The 18599-nt window shown below is 31.6% G+C and overlaps 1 protein-coding gene across 1 annotated transcript; it reads left to right on the forward strand.

Moving 5' to 3' along the window:
* Positions 1-694: 694 nt before the first annotated feature.
* On the forward strand, positions 695-15607 carry LOC132727840 (uncharacterized). Its single transcript, XM_060713427.1, has 5 exons — positions 695-1892; positions 9541-10032; positions 12884-13059; positions 13506-13760; positions 14655-15607. The coding sequence occupies exons 1-5, from the start codon at positions 1421-1423 to the stop codon at positions 14850-14852; spliced, it is 1593 nt and encodes a 530-aa protein (XP_060569410.1). The 5' UTR covers positions 695-1420; the 3' UTR covers positions 14853-15607.
* The last annotated feature ends 2992 nt before the right edge of the window (positions 15608-18599 follow it).

The following is an 18599-nucleotide window of genomic DNA, read 5'->3' on the forward strand; positions in this document are numbered from 1 at the left end:
AATTGCTTCAAGACGAAATGTTTCTTTTAAATCCTTGGTGACCTAAAATAGAAATAAAAGAAGTTGTTACTTTATATAATAACTTTAGATTTAATGAAAAATATATTCAAAGTAATAAATAGGTACAAAAGATGTACTTTCCCAATAAATGTTTTTTTATGTCACAAAACTTATAACAAATAATGTCCTCAAAGACGCTTCAGTCGGCTCTAACTATACAGAGTGGGAAAACGCAAATTGTCGTACAGCGAAATAGCTTTTAACGTTACATAAACCATACTAAATACATTTTTTGCCATAATGTATCTATCTTTATTTAATTACAACTATAAAGAAATTAGCTAATAGCTATTTAATAGCACTTAAGATGAGTTTTACTTTCAATTTAATAAAAAGAACAGTTAGTGAGGTGATGCATATTAAACAATAACAAAATATCATGACAACATTGTATATTTAAATTTGCACTTTATGTATAATATTATGAATAGTTAGTTTAGTTAAGTTTACGCAGACATCAGTCGATTTTTGTCCGGACATTCCCAGTCTTCGGTCAATTTACCTTTGATGGAGATCTGAGATCAAAGGGACGCCGACAATGTTTACAATTTTACCTGGCTTGTACGCCATCCAATGAAATCGATGGTTGTAGATCGCTCTACACTGCCGATTGGGTGACTGTAAAACCATTCACGATAATAATTGTATTAACATTGTAATTAAAATCCGCGATATTATTTTTCATTTTATGTGTCGGCATTCCCTTTGATTTCGACTTCAGTGAATAAATAATGACCGAAAGGTATTTTCTGTGTTGATTTTGAATGAAGCATAAAACGTTGTCATATAAAAGGAACATTTTATCAGTGCATTGCCATTAATGGATTAAGATATTGGATGCGAAGCATTTGTGATTTTGAAAAGGTTAATCTTACAATAGGCGGAGAAGTGCTAAGACAGAACAATCTATATCGGTTGTTTGAATATTATCAGTTTTCAATAGAAATAGACAATTTTCGTATTATTTTACAAATTAATTGAATTACTTCTTTGAAGTTAATTTATGTCGGTTTAAAGATAACGGTTTGTTTAATAGATTGGCGAGTTGTAATGTAATATTTACTTTCTCTGGGTAACAGAGAGATATATCTCAAAGCACACACTTGAATTTAATTGAAAAATATTGTTTGTACTTTGGAAAACTACTAAAACAAAACAATTCTATACACTTTCATTCAGCGAAAAGCAATGTAACGTTAACAGATAAGAACATATTTTAAAGTCTCATTAAGAAAAAAATAAATAGAAATGTTTTCAAAGCCAGTTATAGTAATGTTGGAACCGTATTAAAAGTGAAACATATATGAGTATATAAAGTGTGGAGGTAAACATCAAGGGGAAAAAAACACAGTGAAGTAAAATGTCTCGGACGTTGGTTTGGGGATTATCTCTGATTCTTACAGAGTTTGCCATGGTTGTAAGAGTGAATGGTGCAGCTATGAAATATATAGAAAACAGTTCTGAAAGACTAGATTCATTCTTTCAGTATACGAGAGGCGAGGAGAAATGGGCAGACGCTGCATTCAGATATATAAACAGTTTGGATTGTGGTGACACCCTTGACGCTTTCTTTACAACTAAGAGAGAATGTAAAGAATTAGTGACTATAAGCAGACACAGAATGAACGTGTATATTGCTACTCCGTCCATATTTGGATATAAATATAAAACATACCTCCCCGACGAACCTTTAACACGGTCTGAAAGTCACGACGCCGTCGTCGTTGTGGACCCATATCCGCTTGCAAACTTTGGACATTTAGTGATAGTGTTCTATGTGGATAATAATGTAACACCAAATGACTGTCATCAGAGAGAAGGGCGTAATTTAGGTAGGTTTAAAGTCTTGCACGATTGTTTCGCACAGTAACTCCTTCTTTTAAAGATAGTAATATGAAAGTAACAAGAAACCATATTGAACCTTTAAAAAAGTTGTTTCAAACAATATCATAAAGCTCCTCTCCAAATCAGTGGTTCCTAATCTCAAAATGCAAAAACAATATATTATATTGCTAACGTTACCAGGAAAATACCTCTACAAACTTGCTTGCTTGCTGAGAATTAAAGAATTGTTCCCAGCAATTCTATTTATATTTCGTCAAAATTAGCACTGTCATCGTGCTGTAGCAACAACCTGTCGAAACTCAAAGTTAACTGGGGATGAACTTAATACATCTACATATCTAGATCTTACATAGCCATACAACAAAGCGTATCATAATAATAACAATGTAAATGATAAGATGAAAGTAGTAGAAACGTTATCACACACTGTTAGATGTTCTAGTTTATGCTAGATAAATGAAGTTAACAGTGAGATCTCTGCTCAATTATCATCATTTGAATACGATGGCTCAGGTGTGATAACTTTACTCATATCTCAAAGTTATTCTCTTAAAATACAGTAGCAGCAACATTTTTTATAATATGCTAATGCTATTTCTTCTCTTCCTTTTTTAAAACATAAACTTACACCAAAGAACCATACCGATATTAATCATGTTAAAATGTTGAAAAATACATAATGTTTGAAATTATTGTCGTACATTATTCATATTATTACTCTTCAAAGGAAATTTTAAAGCGCAATTATGGATGCTGGTGGAGTCAACTTGCCTAAAAATATAGAGAATACATTGTTATGTAGTCGAAAATTGTTATATGATTAACGATTAGGCCTGCATGCATAATTAATGTGTTAGAAAGTTATAAATGAAACGTATACAGAGGATGAATTAAATATGATACAGCATGAAAGGCCCACACATCACATTTCATCTTTTGATATGTGATAATTTTTCTCATAACTGTTTAACTTGGTGCGAGCTGTCGGATTGTACGAAAGTTAAGCTCGACTATCCCCGAGTCCTGTATTACATAGAAGGACACTCAAAAGCTGGCCCTCTGACAAACACAGATTAAAGACTTTAAATAATGAAATAAGCCGATTACTTGATATATCCACCACATTTGATAAATAAAACAAGCGTACATCAAAGGGATTTCAAATCTTAAAGGCGCCCGCGTCAACTTTCGTGTATTTGAGTATATTGTGTTTATGATGATTAGTATTAGGGTGGATCAATAGCAGTTGGCTAATTGAGACCCAATTTGAAACAAGAGACAATATCTACCGCAATTATTCACAGGAGAGACTTAGTGTGGACAAACCAAGATGAAACAGCCAGTTTCAATCTAAATATCTATCAAGTATAACATAACAATGCTTACTGAACCATTTTTTTCATAATTCATATCTAAAATATAAATGAAATTATACGTCACTTTAAAGTATTTTGTATACAAACATTTGTATTTTAATTTATGCATTTTCACCAAACAGTAATGTTTTGTTATGTAACATAGAGATAAGAGGGTTCATATCTATAATCATAATAAGTCGTATCAAAAGAATAACTAATTTTATGGACGAACAATGGTAATATTGTATGAAAAGTAATTAAAACTGCCTTTCATGTTGTAAAATTTACTTTCATCTTAAATCGAAATTATCTATATGAATATATCTTTTAAAAAGTGGAACTCTTTTTTTTTATTTGAATTCCTTATTGTAAATGTTATTTGATACATAGATCATGCTTTGTAATAATTTCTCTAATGATTTTTTTTTTCATATATATTTTTTCTTCAAAACTATACATTATTAATCCCAATAAACTGTACCTCGCAAATGACTTGAAAGCAAATTTATATCAGTCTTGATAAACACTTTTAAACCTTTAACAACTATAATACAATAATTTAACAGAAGTTCAGAGCCCTTGTATTATATATAAATATTACCGCTTTTTATTTGTGTAATTATTAGTGACATAATAAAAGTTAAATTATATATTATATACATAAAATACAAGGGATTATAAAACTCTTAAAGCCATAAATTTAGTATCATTATTCAAAATGTTTTTTTTTAAATGAAATATGTGGTACAAAGGTCATATTACTATAACGAAATATATACCTGAAAAAGCTATACCTGAATATCAAGTTTCCCGGTCAAGGGCTTTGCGCTCAGTGCACCCTAATTATGCAATCAAACTATCACATTTCCAAATACTCAAATTATCTATAATGATATCTTTTAAATTTTAATTTGCAATAGGTCACCTTTGATTTAAGAAATGAAACAGCTATGATAACATTTTAACCCCTTATTTATGTACATTGAATCTCATAACATACAAGTACATAAGACATGTTAAACTTGTTCATATCCCGTAAATATTATATTGATGGCTTATTTGTTTGATAATGCAAGTTCTAGATCAATATTCTTTCAATTCATCCCGCTATTGTACACCCCTATATATAACATAGCTTGGTCAGTTATTTATTTATTCATATATTTTATGTCAATGAGGGCAAATCATCTAACATTGTCGAGCTTACGTATTTCGATACGAATAATATATACGTAATGAATGTCTTAAGTTTAAAAATCTGGAAACAAAATAATCCCTGGAAGCATTTATCACATCAAACATGAAATTTGCAGACTCGGTTTCATTGAGTCTGTACATGAGGGATAATGAATAAGTGCAACATTCCTCACGCCCCCTAGCACCGACTTGAGCGGTACTCTATTCTCGACACTTAATAGCGCTGACATCAATGATTCCGAAGGACTAGAAAATATAACAACACTGAAGTGAAGCACGGGGCAACTTTTTACAGCTTTTAAGACAAATTTTTAGAAAAAAATCGGAAGTGGACTCAAATTTCGATGATCATCCACCATCCAATGTTCATTGGAAAACAAATTTCATTAAAATAGACAAACTTTATTCTCCAATTTTAAATCATTTTGTATGAAAACTGACTTCCCACTAAGTTTACTAAATTATCTTCGTCAAGGACTTACAATCTTAAAATTTTAGATAAACGTGTCTTAACAAAGAAAGCAAAATATTAGAATATGATTTAAGATAAACATTGAATTAACAAGTAAACCCCTGACAAGATTTTCTCAATACAAATATGCATTTTTATGTATGGGGTCGAATTGATGTCAAAATCTGGCAACATGGCCCCCTACAAGCAACAAGTATCATAACAAATTCTATCAATTTGTTTTTTTCAATTTATTATACAATAAATAGACATTTGAATGATCAAAGTATACGTTTGTAAACAATCAGGATAGTAAAAAAATTAATATTTTCAATTTCAATAGGTTTCTTATTAATTTGTTAATTGATTTATAATTTAATTTTGGTTATACTAGAAATATTGCTTTTGACTGCAAAGCTTTATATATGAAGTATGCCTGCAAACTCAGACTCAAACTAAAAAAAAAATGAAAAAAAAACAGACGGGTTCTTTTAAACTGCGTGTAATAAATAAAAACAAAATGGAAAGTAAATGTAAAGTTAAAATTTTATAGATAAAAGAAAATATTGCATTAGTATGTTGATAATGAACCTGTCACATTTTAAGCTTGTTGTCTATGCAGTGAAAGTGTCTTCTTAATCATTACCCCACCTTGGGGGTGAGCGACACTGGAGAGGTTTTTTTTGTGAAGCTAGTGCTCCATTTAATCCATTAATTGTAAAATTGCCGTTTATATTAAACCTCCTTGTACAAAATATTTGATGAATAACCATCAATTCTACCTCCTACTTTGCCAAAAGACCTTAAGAAGATAGCTTTATAAGTAAAACAATCCGCGTTTGATCGTTTTCACCGTATTTTTCATGGTACAGTGAATTGCTTTTTATGTATCTTTACGGTAGTTTTGATGGTGCAGTCATTTGCACGTTTATAGGTTTATAGCAGTAATCAACACGCTTCATAGAAACGCATCTGTACTATCTTCAAGAGAAATTTATTATGCTTCTTTAACAACAAAGTAAAAATTCTTTTTCCTTTTATTTTATAGTGATAATCTACATCAAACGACTAATGACAGCTTTTAGTCGTGCATTTGACAACACGATATATTTCACACTGTATTCATGCAAATGAAAACGAGATATATTACGCAAGATAAAATAAATCTTTATATTTTGTTTTACAATTGTCCTTATCTTTCTTGTTCTCTTCTGTACTTTAATTACTTTAAAATAAAATATATTAACAGGACACTTTTCACTACAGTCCACAAAAAAACAGGTACGTCCTTCCCCTCCCTTTTCCGGTCTTTTCCCTTCCCATATTTTTTTGGATTGGTCACGTAATGTGTGCCTTGCCGTTCAGACTAGGTTTTTTCGGGGGCTGTGTTCCCTTGTTGACCTTGAGTCATCGCTTCGCACCTTGACAAGTGAGGGCATACGTTTCATATTAGTATGAAGACATTATATATTATAAAAAGAATACGGCGCTGCAAATTATTATTTCTTTGGGTTTTTAATGTAATTTCATTATTTTAATTTAAAAAATAATAAAAAAAATCATATTAAATAAAAACACTTCAAGAAACTTTTTCTTCATGGGAAACTATTATCCTTTTCGGTGATATTATAATTTTACCTTATTAAACACAAAAAGAGATACAAGTATCTATTTCTGATTGCTTAGCATCTTTTAGAATTTAATATTAATTATATCAATTTAAGTAACAAATTCTAAAATTTTAAAGTTCTAGAAGATAAATTCGTGATAAACATGTATTCCATATTTACATAAGTAACTTCTTTGGTTTCTTTTCAATTCTTTGAGATCAAAGCTTCTCCTTCTAAATCAAATGCGGTCTTCGAATATCGAGTATAATAACATAATATAAATGTTTCCTTTACATCATTATATTTGATTTAATTTATATTCCGATATATGATTAAACTAATTTTAAATTTATACCGGAAATTGTGAAACCTGTCAAAATATTATGTAAAATATCTTTATCTAAAGATGTAATGTTATTAACCCATATTAACCTATCTAAACATCTAAATTATCGAAATAGACTTTTCCATCTTTCGATCTGGACAAAAAACCGTTATCATTTATGTACAAAGATTTTGTTTTTACGCCGCATCAATACAGTTTAGATCATATGACGCCGAAACAGGAAAGATGATTTTGACTAAGCTCGGGTGTTACAAATTTAAAGCAACACAAGGAGCCATAACCACCTCACCTTTTGGAGCTTAGAGATACATAGTAATTCGAACCCATTTGGTCGCCCCTTATGATAGGGTTAAACGGTGGCTACAATCCTGAGACCGACCGATTAAAGGCAACCCCTCCGACACAAGGGGACATTTTTAAAAAATATTTAAAAATGTGTACTGAATCGCGAACGGTGCAAATAATGATTAGCTTTCACTAGTTTGGTTGATCATAGTTTGCAGCAGTCGCACTGGTAGATTCAGTCCCCGCTAGTAGACTAAGAGGTTCAAGTTTTACGATTCATTTAACATTGAGATATTCCTTCTGAGATAATACTTAAGCTCACTGTATCTGTTGATTTATTTCACTGGAAAGTGAAGCTGTTCAATGAATTTATTTTATTGCGTCCATGCCTTTGAAGTGTAATGTGATGATAGCTTTATAACTCTTTTAAATTACCGCCTCATACTTTTATATAATCGTTTTGTATTTCCTCTTTAAGTACAGAAATGTCACAATTGTTTTTAATTGTTAAAGCTCTAGGGGAATCGATAGAGAGAAAAAACTTTATAGAAAGTATAAAATGCTCACACTCTATTTGAAAATCGGCATATTTAGAATAAAAAATAGTAGAAATTTTACTACTTTCATTACCAAATATTTACACCGTTTTTAATTTTGCAAGATTCATTTTTGCACATTTCGTAATTTTATATGTAACATCTGAGGAAAGTAAGCACTTTAGGTAAAGGTTAATCACTTTATTTGTACGCTTGATAACATTATTTACAAATTAGAACGATTTTAAACGTTCACAAAAATGAACATGAAGTGTTGATGCATTAAGATAACCTTGAGCTGCTATATGTTATTGTTTTGTGTTTCAAAACAATCATACTTATGTGAATTTCGGTTGATCATCAAAGAAAGTAAATAAGATCAGATGAAGCATCAATACATTTCATCAAATAATTACCAAATTTTACTGATATCAATGTAAGTAAGTCTATCTCAGGAAAAACACCCTGTTGCCTTTCAGTTCAAACCTAGCAGCGATAGTGGGAACATTTCTAAGTTCAGACTAAATAGAAGAAATTAATAAAACACTTTGTCTAAGAAGAGGCACAGTCCAAACCCTAACCGATAAAAGCAGTCGAAAATATTTCAGAAAACGCTTCCTTGTCACGTATCGCACGTTCTATTTCTTGCTCGACTACAGTTTCTCCGGTCTTGTTTTTTGTTTGTAGCGAGATTGTACAGTTCCGTAGTTCCGTTTACAGTGTTTATATTTCTTTATGAGACGCTCTAAATACCATTGAATCTGAGTGCAATGGTACGAGTCATACTCCGTTGAAATGTTAGATATTCAATGTGGGTGGACCGTTGAAAGTTATATTGATTCAAAAAGAGCATAAAATTTGTTTCGTGATCATTATAATGTATCATATTTTCTGCATCTGCTGTTGACGAAAATCGAGAGAGATCCAATTTCGTCATTTTGTACGCCGCTGTAGGTTTCGTCCCAATCTTTGAACTAATCTCTATGCTAGGTTTACCCCTTGATTTTTATATAATTCACGGCATACCATACTCGTTTCAATAGTTCAAGTCTCCTGATAAATCCATACCCTGCACGCGATTGTTGAAGGACTTTTTGGACTGCATATGTTATCTGAATCGTTACAGTTTTTAAATTTTTTAACGTGTGAATTATAATTCCTTTATCAGTTCAAATGGATCGATTTGGTCACGTACATATCCGACATTCCATAAAAGTTTTGTTAGTTTAATCATACGTGCAGCAGAAAAGAGTCTTGTTCTCTCTAAATTCCTATGCAAAATGTTTACGAAACAAGACTTATTTTTCATCGAGTTTAGTTTTGTTGGCAGGCAGTATTAGATTACTTCATTGTATTTAAATAAGGATACTACTGAATTATTCGAGTGATAATTCTTTATAAAGGGTTATATGATGCAAAAGGGCCTAAATTTATCTCAAATTAAATTTTGATATCAATAAGATAACTTGTTATAAAAATCATACTGTCTCAGCCATATCTTGTTTCTTTTGTTATTTCTATTTCGTCCATGCTAAAGTACTGTACAGCCAAAATGTAAATATAGAGATTTCAACGTTTTATTATAGCTAAACTGTTGCAGTCATTCAAGCTTGCTTAAATCTATCATCTTTGAAATAAAATCCGAAAATTGAAAGAAATGCTTCAAATTGTAAGAATATTGGCGAGAGTACAAATAAGCTCGCATATGGCACTAACAATTCACATAAATTGCTTAAGATGTGTCATAACCCTTACGTATGAGACTTAGAAATGCGTCCTTATTTTTCCTTGCACTTACATCCTGAAAATTTGATCCAATGTGAATTAATACCATTTTATCTTCTTTTTTCAGGTAACATGCAGTGCATGACTTTAGCATTGAGGAAAAGGTGTAAAAATGCATTAGAAAGACGATTTCGAAGGCGAAATTATGCACGAAGATGCGAAATAAATTTCTTACCTGTTGTACAGATTGATAAATCAGACAAAACCACTGAATCTTTTCCACAAAAACGAGAAAACCATTTACAGTGCCGATCAAAGTTTGCCGGGTTCGGACTTTGTCCGGTGTTGAGGAGACTCGAAGATACGACCGAGTTGATTTGTAATCCAATACGAGATAACACACAGCGTTGTTCAACAACTCGAGAGACGGTTCATACAAGTTGTAGATTGTTTGAAATCTGCGATCAAGCTGTCATCATTTCTGGAGGCTGGAATCGTCAGACCACAGGAAACAGACACCTAAGAAATGTCGAGTTATTCTACTGGATGTTACGAGAAAATGGTTTTAAGAAGAGAAACATCAAAATATTCTTTGCGAACGGTGCGTCAGGTGTTCATGGTAAGGCATAACTTGTTTCTGTTCTGTTGTAAAAATTTTAGTTTGCCTAGCTGATGCTTAAAGTATGGACAATTTGTTACTGTCTTGTAGATAAAGAAAATTCTAGTTGGCTGATGCTGGAAGTATGGACAAATTAGTTACTGGTTTTTCCATACATAGAAAATTTTAGTTGAATGATGTCTGGCTGGCTGATAAATTTGAACAAAACTCTTGTTATTTGAACAGTTTGAACAGAAAGCTCGTCTAATAAGTTGTTATCTGTCAGAATGGCATACCATTTAACCTTGTATGGCAGGATAAATAACCATCATTCCAAAGCAGCTTTTTGTGATTTAGCTATATGCGTTTATTCAATTTCTAGTGTTTGCTTCTATGAGGTAGTGTTGCAACAAATACACCTATGTCTGTAATTAGTAGAGTTAATGCTGTTATTTAAAGCACTTCTAGTTAAAGAGTTAATTACCTTAGTGAGTGAAATAAAATTTATAACTTTTTTTGATTGACGCGCATTTATTTTGACAAAGAGTGTGGTTTTTAAAACAAACAACAATAGTTGCTTGTAGTTAAAAATACATGAGCAATTTTTTTCCTATTTATCATTAAATATATAAATGTATAATAAGATTCCATTTTTTTTTCATTTGAAGCCTTCAAATCTAACTATTTGCAGTCAAAAGTCATACTTTAATACCACCTATAAATCCTTAAATACCGTCACATTTAATTGCTTTCAGTGTATTAAACAGATTTTTATGATTGACAAGATCTAAAAATTGATTGCAGTGTAAAAATGTAGCGTAAAATGTTAATGTTTTATACGAGGTATTACCGATTTACTCTCGTCAATTGAACTGCATCATTGTGGATCAAAGGGATGACATTTTTATACTGCAAAGATCCGTGAAAACCGTGAAAATAATCAGTTATTTGACACAGAGATGAATTTAAAAATCTTACTGGGTTTGATTTTTTATTTTGCTTATTTAATGTACACATTTATATTGCTTGAATATGAATTGGTAGATAAAACGCTCTGATCGCGCAGATAAAAAGTGTGGATATAAAATTAAATTTGTCATCTTCAATCCATTTCAAAATTATTGACATTTGTAAATTCATATTCTTAATTTTTCAAAACATAATCAGAATGAATAGAAAAAAGTATGTACAAAGGATACATGGCTTTAACAATAGAAATGTATTAGATGGTGGATGCAGAAGCAGTTTGAGGAACTGCGTTCATCAAAAATCATAAACTACACGAATGCACCCAAATAAACTCTTAGTGCGTAATATTTAACATTAGTTCTTTATTTAAATTTAAAGCAACAACTTTTAAACATCAAACAGTTGACAAACGTTTTCTTAATCAGTCAACCTCCAGTATTTAAGCAACATATACCATAAAGTCGGCGACTTCAAACAAAGACTTCAAAGGCGGTGTGTCGCTTTTGCGTTTGATGTTAATGAATTTCGAACTGCCGTAGTGTTTGTTGTTTGTTGATTATTGTAAAGTTGATCAGTAGTAAATAGATTTGATAGAGCCTATGTCTTTGAACTTGGATATTCCCCTGTCGTGGCTCATTTTTACTTCTCATTTTCTCTTAGTCCGGTGCCATTAATTAACCAATTATTTTGTGGTTCTATATAGATCAAAAGGGATGCCTACAGTTTGCATATCAATTGCAACATGTTTATGAATTCCTTTTGAAAAGTGATGTAGAGATTTTTTGATAATTTATCTCAATCTACCGGAACATTTCCTAAAGGTTGTTTTCAAGTAAGCCTCAATTACCAACGGATATAATGGCAGTTCCAGTGACTGAGAGATACATTATTCCCACATTTATTTCTCGTTTCTTTCAAGTTAGAAATTATATGATCAGCAATATAAATGGTGATCATATGGCCATTGAAAAATGACAATCGTCTGTATATAGTTGGTGATTTTTAAGTGCAAAATAATTTGTGAAATATGCTGAAATATTTTCTGAAACTTCTGTTTTATTAAGGAGAATTCAATAATATTTAATTAGACAACCGGTCTGATAAAACCATGTCACACTAAGCTTTGAATGTCATATTATGTATAATTAATCTACCTTTTTATTGGCTTTAACAGTAGGATGCATACCTTACCTACATGAGGCCAAAATAAATGAGATAGGCTACCTCTGTACTTATCACGACATAATAAAACTATTTCATACACCTTACATATTTTATTGTTATGCATAAAGAAACGTTTTTGTATCAAACTACCCTTTTCTCGATCGATGGGAAGGCTAGGAGAAAGTGATTGTTGAAATCGACAAATATTTCACTCTAACAAAAGCTCTCCGCAAGATTCATTGAATGTATTAATGTAACAAATGAACTTACATTTTGCGGCATTTTCAAACGGTTCATATTTCGTTAAAATCCAAAGGCACCCGATATCACTTCTAATTAGAAACTTGATCCCGCTGTTTTTAGTGAACTTGAAAGTAATTATTAGCCGATAGCGCGTTTAGTCGCACGAGACTTTGTGGATTTTTTATAAAATTCAAGATAATTTTTTCTCCTTTTTTCTCATTTTCCAATGTCTTTGAACCGTTTTGATTGTGAAATTTTGACAATTTATGCACAATAACGTATGAAAAGTTAATTAGGTTCGTACTTGGCAGTGCCATTTTTTATATTTCAATATTATAATAAAACATTAAATTGTATTGTATTATACATTGTATTACATTATATTAGAATATATTATGTCATATATCACATCACATTACGTCATATCATTTCATATCATATCATATCATATCACATCACATCAAATCATATTAATAATCCCATTTCTCTGTTTTAGTTCCTGGTGATCATCCCCATCAAGTTCTTCCAGCAGCGATGAAACTTGCCTTCCGGTATCATATACAGACCATGTGTCAGACCATGCAGTGTGTCGATTCTCTTCTATTGTATATGAATAGTCCTACAAAAGTTGACGGTACCTCTCTGCTTTGGGACGTCAATGGAGACGGAATGGTATGTGTTTTTTCTTTTTTTTTAACAACAGAATATTTGTATTTTATTGACCAGAAAAGCCAGCATCGGACAAAAACATGTGTACGACTTGCCTTGGTAACCGTAGCACATTTCTAGGAAAAAGGCACGATGCTGCGGAATTCAAAGAATTTAAACATTACCAAAAACATATATTATATATATTTGATTTTGCTTTCTACTTTGCATGAATTTTTAAATACATTTTCACATAATTGAAATTTGTAAACAAACTGTATTGCGTTTTTCACTGTATTTAGACTACACATTCCTAAATAAGCCTCATGTACGCAAATTTAAAGATATAACATTAGAGCTGCAGTTTACGAACTTTCTTAGCATATTTCGTATATGTCGACATCAGTAGATAATAAAATCATTGGCGTATGACAATTACATGTGATATTAATACAGTTTATATTCTCCAGGCGGATGATGATGAACAATATACTGTTGATGAACTTCAGTCCGACTTGGCATTCTGCGAAGCTCGCAAAGTTCACCTCGTTATAGACCAAAGCTATGCCGGTGAAATTGCTCAAGCTTTCAAGAACTCTCATGCTCACAAGAATGTTATTGTATTTGCGAGCGGAAAGGACCATGAATATGCATTCAATGATGATTACACTATACACTGGGTACAGGCCAATCATAAACAAGACTGTTCCAGACAAGTTCATGAGGTCAGTTGGCGCATCTCTTCTTTCTTCATTTATGTCTCCTCCTTCTGCTTCTGCTGCTGCTGCTACTACGCTACTAGTTTGTTTACATAACTTGGTTTCTATGAATACCATAATTGAAATATTTACCTACTTTGTAATGTATTGTAAATGTACAATATAAAACTGATAGAATGTGCAATTTACACTAATACAAGATTCTATTATAACGGTTATTAATTAATGTACAGATTGTGCAGATTTTATTTAGGTACGACTGTTTACGAAGCAGGAGCATCATATTTTTCGAATAGATAGTTCATTGATAAATCCTTTTCGAAGTCCATTGTAGCGGTCTGTCATTTCACTTTGATACTCTATATGTGGTTTATGCGGTCGATTGTAACCACAATAAATGACTAATCTTTCATGAGAACTTTTATTTAATATCTTAATTGTTGAAAGTAGTTAGAGAACTTTTATTTAATATCTTAATTGTTGAAAGTGGTTATAAATGTGAAGAATTTTAAACTTATAAAAACAGATGGGAACATTTAAGTGTGGTTATCTCAACGGTACAAACTACATTTAAACATGTGCAATGAAGAAAACAATGCACTTAAAAAGTATTCGCTTTGATTTCAATTTGGAAATCTTGTGTGCTGACAATCTTTCAATTGAATTTGTTTAAATTGAAGTAATGTTATGTGCTAATAAATTATTAATACTTCTACAAACAACCACTTTATACGCTGTTGTTTATTAAATGCAAAACAAGTTCATTGTAAAAACCATCTGAAAACAACATTTATAATACAATTATGACTATGTTGTACAAGTAACGTCTTTGCAAAATAAACAGATATTGACTATTTAAAAGACCATTTGACATTATGGTATCTTCTTTGCACATTTCAGCACAGCACAAATGAAATAAAAAGCTCGTCCCCGGTCATGCGCGAAGGAGACCAGGGTGCTATTAAATCTACTATATTTGGCGCACCTTGTGACGTCACGCCAGAATTCACAGACCAGGAACTTCGTGAAAACTATCTCGGCTGTCAAAATTTACCGACGGCGGAATGGCTGAAATCTCTTAGTAGTAAGGGTGATTAAAGGAATGCAGAAACTTGTAGTGAAAATTGATCAATTGCAAAAAAAAAACATTCACATGACATTTTATAGTTGCAATACTCTTAAAACGGGTGTGGAGTCAAGTCCATGACATAACGTCAAGTTCATGACATTTGTTAAATAAATGACATTCAGCTAAATAAATGACATTGTGTTAAATAAATGACATTTTGTTGAATAAATGACATTTAAATATATTTATATGCTTGCCTTGAGTGTCGTGATAAGAAAAATAACAACAACAAAACGACAATGTTCACGGGCAAATCCTTTGTACTTTAGTGATTTGTTTTTACAGACTAATTGCTGTAACTTCGTAACTGGTGAACCTTTCCAAGTCAAATTATTGTCTGCTGTGTTTGTTGCTATTCGTTGTCGCGAGGCATTTGTGAAGTTAGACACATTGAAAATACCTCATGTGCAAAACTTTATTGGCCATGTGTTGACTTTTGCTACCTGGCAAATATTGCGTTTTAGCGATTTCACAACAAACGGAGAGGGACCAAACATTTTATTTTTCTGTGATCATGTACTTAACTTATATATGTATAAATGTTTACTTTCTCCTTTTTATTTGTTGTGTAATATTGCCAGAGTTTATTTGAACCGCCTTTGGCATCATAGCAGTGCTTGTGTTTTTGTTTATTATTCTTTTTATTCACTTATAATGTTTTAAGACATTGTTGTATTTTGTGTACATATAAAATGTTCAAAAATGAATAAAACGAGAATCTTTATTGTTGTTGCTATTGTTATATAGTCACTGTTCTGAGCACCGGGAAGTGCATCTATGAGCAGACAGTACAATATTTAAAGTTTATGATGTGTATATTTTACAAGGCAGTGAAGATATATTTACTTCGGATAATCTTCAAGCAAATATTTAAAAGAAGGTGTGCCAAGTTAATGAAATCACAAAAACAATGAAGTTCCCCTCTGACTATTTTTTGTTTTTGTTTTTTTTCTGTTTGAGTGGCATAGGGCACACCACACAGTCAGCCGACTTGATAAATATCGTATCATACCTATACCTTTAACCGAACATATGCAACCTATCATCATGTTTTGTGGAAAAGAAACACATAAATAAACTGCATTATAAATTTACGTCAAAGGCTCCACGAAGAGCTCTTTGCAAAAGCAGCTTACAATCTTAAATTCAGTACATTAATAAAGTAACGTTTATTAATACAATATTATTGACTATAATATGAAATCTTCAAAAATTGACACAAATACATATATTTCTGATTAAGAAAATGACAATAGTAACAAGAAAAAAGGACATGATCTTATCAAGAATGTTACCAAAAAGAAAAAAATGAATACATTCAAAAGCAAATGTGGCACCAGGATTAGCCAAAACTAAACTTGTGAATATACAAGCAGTACCAGAAAAAAAATTTAGCAAATACTCAGTTTATTTGTTACTATCGTTGTACAATATACACTCAGAGGAGCTTATAACCCGACAATGACATTTTTCTGTATAAATAGGTTATTTGTGAATGGATTTTGTTCACATTTGGACCATACCAAATTCAACATATCATACTTACTACTTGGAATTATATTTACAATTCATCGATAAGAAAATAGAAAAAAATAGCAAAACAAATAGGCTACTGTAAAATGAAAAATCACAAAATGACTGTAAAAATCGTAACACAATGAACAGTCTCTGAATCCCATTAAATCTGTATGTTTACCAGTTCTAATACTTTGTATGTCCTCCCAATTGGCTTTAACAAAGTAAACACCTCTGCCTCACAGTTCTCTATTCCTAAATAAGGCTTGCTCGTGTTCCAGCAAATTGCGAGGAGCTTTTGGCCGCAAGCGTCTCACACGCCTGTTCAATTCAGCCGACAAGTGTGATGTTTAGATCTGGTGACTTGGGATGCAGGAGTTGCTGGAACTCGAGGAAGCCCTTATTCAGGAATGAAGAAATATTCCCCAACCCTTCACTGCGTCATAACCATGAGACAGGTGTTTTCACTTTGTTATAGCCATGGGATGACACAGAAAGTATTAGAACTGTTTATTATACAGAATCAATTGGATTTAGAGACTTTTCATTTTGTTACGATATTTACAGTCATTTTGTGATTTTTCATTTTGCAGTAACATATTTGTTTTGTTATTTTCTCTATTTTCTTGATAATGAATTGGAAATAAAATTCTAGGAAATAAAGTATGATATGTTGAATTTTATATGTTCGAAAATTGAATAACATCCGTTCACAAATAACCAAGTTATACCGAAAAATGTAAGTGTCGGGTTATAAGTGCCTCTGAGTGTATGGTAATGGAATAAAATGCGATTATTTTGTATTTGATCATGCGTTACCTTCACATGGTCATAAATTAACATATACTTCAATAACTAAATTAATGTCTCAAAGTGGCAGTGTGATATCAAATAAATGCCTATATATTGACCATGTAACAACAAGGTCAATATATAGGCATTTATTTGATATCACACTGCAACTTTGAGACATTAATTTAGTTATTGAAGTATATGTTAATTTATGACCATGTGAAGGTAACGCATGATCAAATACAAAATAATCGCATTTTATTCCATTACCATACACTCAGAGGCACTTATAACCCGACAACATAAAGTCCATGACAGGCTCAAGCCAACCGACCCAGCAACATTTTCGGCTTTCTTTAGGGAATTCGTTTTTGTCTATTAAATTGGCCACTAGTAAATTCTAAACTGTAAGATGCTAACCAAACATAGATCTACAACGTGCCTATCTGCTTTTTATCACATGAATAATGTTCAAATGTGTCTGTCTCACACGTCCATATCTGAACGATTAAAAGATGAAACGAACGGTTTCTTTAATAATCAAAAGGCGGTGATATTCTGTCCGATGTTTAACCTGTACATCCTTTAGAAGACGAGTGAATTGATTGATAACACGACGTATCTAACACCTGTCCTCTATGTGCACCTTTAACAACTTCCCACCGACAAATCATTAGGCTATATCTTAAGAAAAAAAGGCAAAAAATCACTTCAAAAATCGTCTTTTTTTCTTCTTTTCTTTTTAACGGGCGGATACTTTGATGCTAAATTTTCAAAAGTTTCTTCCATTTGTTACCTGTTCTTTTAAGTTTTGAGATCAAAGGACCTGTGACAGTTTTGAAATAAACGAGTCCAGGCTTACTTCTTTCATTTGCAAAGTGTAGAAAGGAGATGAGAGAGAAATTTTAATCTTTACCTATCTAAATTTATCACTTTATCTAAACAGTATCTCCCGTATCATATAGTACAATACCTTTCATCGACTTGAAACTTAAGTTAATATCAAAACTTGATATTTACATAATTACACGTCTCACGTCGCAAATTCCTACCTTACTATTCGCGTCAGGTTTGTCATGATTTACAAACAATTACGACGGGACGAGCACATACCGGTACATATTTCTAATAATTGAATAAAACAAGAAAATCATAACTAAAACAATTAAAAGTTTACTCTCAATGTAACACTTTTACAAAAGTAAATGTATTGTATATTCACATAATCGGGATAAATTTTATCGGGATATTACTATTTTCTGGTAAATACGATGGAGTAAGCTTCACAAAGATGAAAAACGTTCTTAATAGTCTTAAAAATGTTTTTTCTTTTCATAAAATGATTTCAGCTTTCACAAGTTTGGTGTTTTAGATATATGAAATCGATGTAACAAAGACATTGTTTCCAA

The sequence above is a fragment of the Ruditapes philippinarum genome, unplaced genomic scaffold, assembly GCF_026571515.1.
Source record: "Ruditapes philippinarum isolate M1 unplaced genomic scaffold, ASM2657151v2 ctg2766_1_1_1_1, whole genome shotgun sequence".
Taxonomy (NCBI): domain Eukaryota; kingdom Metazoa; phylum Mollusca; class Bivalvia; order Venerida; family Veneridae; genus Ruditapes; species Ruditapes philippinarum.